At 44.3% G+C, this 6,000-nt stretch overlaps 1 protein-coding gene across 2 annotated transcripts in view; it reads left to right on the top strand.

Annotated features, from left to right (window-relative positions):
* The window catches only part of LOC117424742 (sodium/hydrogen exchanger 5-like), a 31,778-nt gene extending 26,207 nt beyond the window's left edge, over nucleotides 1-5,571 (top strand). Inside the window, exons 13-16 of one of the 2 annotated variants that reach the window (XM_058992840.1) lie at nucleotides 715-882; nucleotides 1,870-1,942; nucleotides 2,403-2,621; nucleotides 3,892-5,571. In XM_058992840.1, the coding sequence (XP_058848823.1) occupies nucleotides 715-882; nucleotides 1,870-1,942; nucleotides 2,403-2,621; nucleotides 3,892-4,433 (1,002 nt within the window). In that variant the 3' untranslated portion in view covers nucleotides 4,434-5,571. The remainder of the gene's footprint in view (nucleotides 1-714; nucleotides 883-1,869; nucleotides 1,943-2,402; nucleotides 2,622-3,891) is intronic. The other variant, XM_034041418.3, reaches the window with a different exon arrangement.
* The last annotated feature ends 429 nt before the right edge of the window (nucleotides 5,572-6,000 follow it).

Consider the following 6,000-nt stretch of genomic DNA (forward strand, 5'->3'; position numbering starts at 1 on the left):
ACACACACAAAGACGTGCCACCCCGTATTCAACACACACAAAGACATGACACCCCGTATTCAACAAACACAAAGACGTGACACCCCGTATTCAACACACACAAAGACGTGACACCCTGTATTCAACACACACAAAGACATGACACCCCGTATTCAACACACACAAAGACGTGACACCCCGTATTCAACACACACAAAGACATGACACCCCGTATTCAACACACACAAAGACGTGACACCCCGTATTCAACACACACAAAGACGTGACACCCCGTATTCAACACACACAAAGCCATACGATGCATGTGCAGTCCTCAGGAATACATTTGGGACAATCCCAGTTTTATTAGTGTCAAGTGTCAATTCACTGGTTTTGTTACAGCCACATTAAGGACTCTGGAAATCACTCCTTTTTCATATATAATTAAATACAGTATATGGCCTATACACAAAGCTTCTATGCTATTCACAAATGTTTTATTGGGATTAAAATAAAGATTCATATTCATGAACCTGTGTGTGTATGCGTGTGTGTGTACGTGTGTGTGTGTGTGTGTGTGTGTGCGTGCGTGCATGTGTGTTGTGTGTGTGTGTGTGTGTGCGTGTGTGACCGTGTGTGTGTGTGTGTCTGTGTGTGTGTGTGCGTGTGTGTGTGTATGTGTGTGTGTGTGTGTGTGCGCACGCGCGTGTGTGTCTCTGTGCGTGTGTGTTTTAGTACCAGGCGAATTACAGCCGTCACTTCATCAGCGCGGATGAGCAGGAGTGGCAAGATCGCGAGGTGATCCAGAGGAACATGCGGTGCCGGCTCGAGTCCTTCAGATCCACCAAGCACAGCGTCTACCAGAGCAAGGGCAAGTCCCGCCACAAGAAGAGCCAGAAGAAGGCAGGTTTCTCCTCCTCTCTCTGCACAGCTTCACATCGGAGATCACATCCCAAAACACATGCTGAATGCAAACAGAACAAATCCATGAATCCGTTTGTTAAGGAATGCTGAGATTTCTCCGAATCAGACATTACATTATTGCCACTGTTTTGGTAATTAGGGTGTCTCAGCTGCAATTCCCCTGTGTTTCCTAAACTGTCTCTCACACCACGCTGGACTGATCTCAGCAAAACACTTTCTTCTTCTCTCTTCTAGTAATGTAAACTTTGACCGCAGGTTTTCATGATGAAAGAAACACTGTACCCGATGATTGATTGGTGCGAAGTGGAAAAGTACACAGAAGTGAAATCCCAGATTCCATATAAATAATAACGCTGCACTTGTGACCAAAGCTGTGCTTTCAATTAGTTTCGTTACATCCACTGCACTGTGTTCACATTATCCTGGGCCTAATCCTCGAAAGCCTTGTAGAAAGTAAAAATCATTACTTCTGTTTTATTATAACGCAGGCACAAGGCATTGTTATTGCACGTTGATATGAGGATACCTGTATGTTGTTGACCACCTTTAAGGTTTGCCAAGTCAATGTTAAAAAGTACAGTCTGAAAAGCCCCGCAGCTTAACAGTTAGAGCTCTCACTGTGTGTAATTCAGGACTTTGCTTGGGATTAGACAACAAGTTTTAAAAAATCCACCCAAAACAAGACCATTGTTATATCCGCCACTGTTTAGAACAATTGAATTGATTTCAGGGGGTGATTCGTTGTTGCATGGGAATGTGTAGATCATTCAAAAGCTACAATAGGAGGTTGGATCAAATATAAATTATTATCCAATTTCGTTTTTTTCTTGTAAAAGGTTTTACAACAATTTAAACACTTTAAATATCTCTCTCTCTCTCTCTCTCTCTCTCTCTCTCTCTCTCTCTCTCTCTCTCTCTATATATATGTGTGTGTGTGTGTGTGTGTGTGTGTGTGTGTGTTTACAGCACAGAAGCAGTGATGTAAATGGAGAGGTTCCCAATGGCAAACCCAAAAGAAACATCAGTTGGCAGGACACAGGTGAGATTACCATTCCAGCACTCCTCACTATGGATTAGAACAAGACGCATCATCTCAAATGATTTACATGCTTGCTTGTAGACCATGATCTCAAAACTGTGCCCGAGGGCAAAACTGTGGACACGTGTGTTACAACTGTAACTCCATCGGACATAATCTGGAGTCCTGCAATCCTGCTTCTGTATAACGGAGGAACTGAAGTCATTATAAATCTACTAGTCTGAGATCCCAATCTGTGCTCTTGACATTTCGGAAGTTCGTTCAATGTCAGGAGGAAAAATCATCATGCCCAATACTACAGTAGTAGCCATCGTCCTGTTTTCTATACGCTACATTAGAGCAAAAAAAAAAGAATGAAAAAAGCGTGCTGGTGTGTTGCCGCTTGTTTAAAGCTCACTTGCCCTCTTCAAACCCTCTCTCTCTCGCTAAGGAACAGTCTTCTTTTTCTGTCTTCCCCCAGTGCCTGTTGTCATGACAATGGACTCGGAGGAGGAAGAGGAAGACAACTCAGAAGCCGAGAAGGAGGAGGATGAAGGGATCACCTTCGTGGCTCGAGCTGCAGACGAGGTCCTGCTGGAGAGGAAACCGTCAAGTGAGTCTCCCTCCACTAGAAACTACCAGCTTCTCTCCACGGCCCTCTGGTGCACCCAGAGTTCTCACAAGAAGACACTCTCATACTGTAAGAGAGATAGGGTCAACTGTATATTAACTTGTATAGTGGACCCTGACATTGATGTGATACAGCCATATGAAATGTATTTATATCAGATCGTTTGTATTAGATAGAAATGATGTTATATTAATATAAGCAATGGTGTTTAATTACTAGTATTTAACGTATGCATTCTAAAAAATCTACAGTGTAGGGTGTAAGATAGAAGCTGATTTTGACCCGCTCAGCTCTGACCTGTGTGGAGTGGATGTGAGCTTGTGTCAACAGATTTCAGATTTCAACAACAGATGTCCCATCTGAATCCGTATGTTATAACTGTACCTAAGTGTTAACAATGCCATGTTGTGCTCTTGTAAAGTTATTTAAAGACATTAATGGCCCAGCAGGAACTCAACTCCAGTTTTGTAAATGCATATTACACCAGGATGAGGGTTGTTGTAATCTCCGCTAGAACTGCCAAAATATTACCAAAAGAAGGGAGAGTGGGGTCAGAGCTGACTCAGTGAGAGAAGAGTGAGGAGAGCTACATGACGTGTGAGCAGCCTGCAGCTTTCCTTGTAAAGTAATCATTTCTGCACACAGTTTTGCGCTGCGTCCCTTGATTGGTTCGTTTTGATTTGTTCTTTTCTGTCTCCTTTGTTTTTTTTTTGTCAAGGAAACTGTATGAACCAAATTGTATTTTTCCAAAAGAACTTCATCCACCCAAAAAGGGAGGGGATTATAGGCACCTTCCTGTTCTTTTAGAATGTCTTTGCCGTTAATCATTCACAATTCCTTGGCTGTTTTTATAACGCACAATGGGCTGTTAAACTCAATTCACTTGCGACTTAAACTGGATTTGAACTTGAATCACATGAGAACAGGCTGTTTGAGTTTATCACGGAAGGGTCTGCTTTGCTGTCAGGCTTTTCCCAAATTAGAAACTGTCAGCATATCTGTTATTAATTCTGCTACAGCACATACCTACCAACACATCTAGTTTTCATTGCTGTCTTGAGACTTAAGTCCAGCTATGATTATATAGCAGAATTTCATCTACGAATTTGTTTGTCCTCTCTCCCCTCTCCTACCATTTTCTTTCTACCTTCTTCTTTATCTATCTCCCCTCTCCTCCCCTTATTCCCTCTTTCTTGCTTTCTCCATTCTTCTGCCACTCTCCCTGGTTGTTATAATCTCTCTCTCTCTCTGCTCCATATGCTCCCCCTCTTGCTCTCTCTTTCTCTTTCCTCCTTTCTCTTTTTCCTCCTTCCCTACCCCTCCCTCCCCCCTCTCCCAGGTACTCTGGGTGTGTGTCAGAGCCCCTTCCTCCTCCCCCCGTCTCCCACCTGCGCGGAGAAGGAGCTGCCCTGGAAGGGAGACCAGGGGGATCTCCCAGCCTGCGTCTCCTCGGAGACCACCAAGATTGTGCCCATTGACCTGCAGCAGGCCTGGAACCAGAGCATCTCGTCCCTGGAAAGCCTGCCATCCCCCCCAGTGTCCGAGGCGCAGCAGCTCCAGTGCAGGACATTGCCCCCGGCGAGGCTGGAAGAGCGTGGGGCCCCAGCTGCCCTCGCTAGGCCCCTGCAGGACCCCCGTTTCCAGTTCCCAGAGCGCGCCGCGGCTGCTGGTAGAAGCAGCGAGGAGGACAGCACGGAGTGCATCCAGCAGCAGGAGCTCCGGCCCCTCATGTCCCCCGACAAGCAGCCCAGACCAGGCCCATCTACTGGGTCTGCCGGAGCCAGGTGGCCGGTCCAATTCAACAGAGCCGCCCGGGTTTCACTCCTGAAAAATTTAGTTACTGCCTCCCCTTACAAGGGCAGCGGCCAGACAGACCTTTAGTTACCACATCCCCCATCCCCCCAGCACACGTTACTTGAATGTAGCACTTTAAACCTGAGAGGAGAATCACTCTTTATTGTGTTTTTTAAAAGTATTATTATTATTGGGGCTCCCGAGTGGTGCATCCAGTAAAGGCTCTCCGCCTGGAGTGCAGGATACGCCCTATAGCCTGGAGATCGCAGGTTCGAATCCAGGCTATGTCATTGCCGACCGTGACTGGGGGTTCCTAGGTGGCGGCGCACAATTGGCCGAGCGCCGCCCGGGTAGGGAGGAATTAGGTTGAGGGCAATCCATGGTTCACCGCGCACCAGCGACCCCTGTGGCTGATAGGGCGCCTGCGGGTCTGCAGTGGAGCCATTCAGATCTGTGTTGCCCTCTGGCACTATAGGTCTGGTGCCCTCGCTGTGGATCCGCAGTGCGAAAAATGACGGATTGGCAGGAACATGTTTCGGAGGACACGTGTTTCAGCCTCCGTTCCCCGAGTCGCCGGTGGGTTGCAGCGGTGAACCGGGATACAAATAATAATTGGGCATTCCAAATTGGGGAGAAAACCAGGGTAAAAACCATTAGCGACGACTAAATTAAAAAAAAAAAAAAAAAGTATTCTTATTAGTATTATTATTGCATGGAATTGTGTGATGTATTTATTTTGTTCATATAGCCCTATACATACAGCTTTAAAGAATTGAAGGAATGTTTTCTTAGGGACTGTTAAAGGCATTTTGAGAAATGAAATCCAGTACACAAAGCCTTTAATCTGTTTTGGAGAAGGTTCGAAGTTTATTTTCAGTTTTCAAAGAATTGTTTAAACTAAGCAAAACATTCCTTAAAACAGTTATTAACACACAAATGGTGAAAACCCAGCTGGCAGGATATAGCATAGGAACCTACCTGAGGTTATATTGGGGCTAAATTCACAAAGCTTTAACCCATGAGTTAATAAAACCTTTTTTTTTGGTATCTGTTTTGATGAATTTGCTACTGTAATACAGGTGAGAACGTCAGTATAGGTTTTTATTGTTCACACACCTACGTTGTTACCAGTGGTGTTTATAATTATAACATTTTTAAATATTTAAATGTTGTTTATTTTGTGTTGTAGTATGATTATAAATTAGTTATCATCTCCTTTCAGAAATCCTTTGTTTTATTTGATTTTTGCTATAATTGCATGCTCTGAAATGGATCCATCTGCTATTTGAAATAGAATGAAATTTCTTCAGCAGTACACACTATTTTACCAAACTGACTTTCATGTAGGTGTGTTTATACAGCAGAGATTATATAATAGAATAAACCAATTGGTGTGTGTTTTAATGATCCAGTCAGCGGCATACCTCTGTTTCCACCATATTTGTTATTGTTTCTATTGATTTTAATAAGCACCTGTTCAGATCTGAAAATAGACACCATTGTGTGAAATGAACGGAGTGGAATGGATCTGTGTGAAATGCAGCGTCATCACCATTGAGTCTGCCAACATGGTAACACAGCAGCACCCTGGCTTCTTTGGGATTGACCAGTTCAGCCAGGATATGGGTTAAAATATGATGCAGCCACAAAACAG

This window comes from Acipenser ruthenus, chromosome 19 (assembly GCF_902713425.1).
Source record: "Acipenser ruthenus chromosome 19, fAciRut3.2 maternal haplotype, whole genome shotgun sequence".
Classification (NCBI taxonomy): domain Eukaryota; kingdom Metazoa; phylum Chordata; class Actinopteri; order Acipenseriformes; family Acipenseridae; genus Acipenser; species Acipenser ruthenus.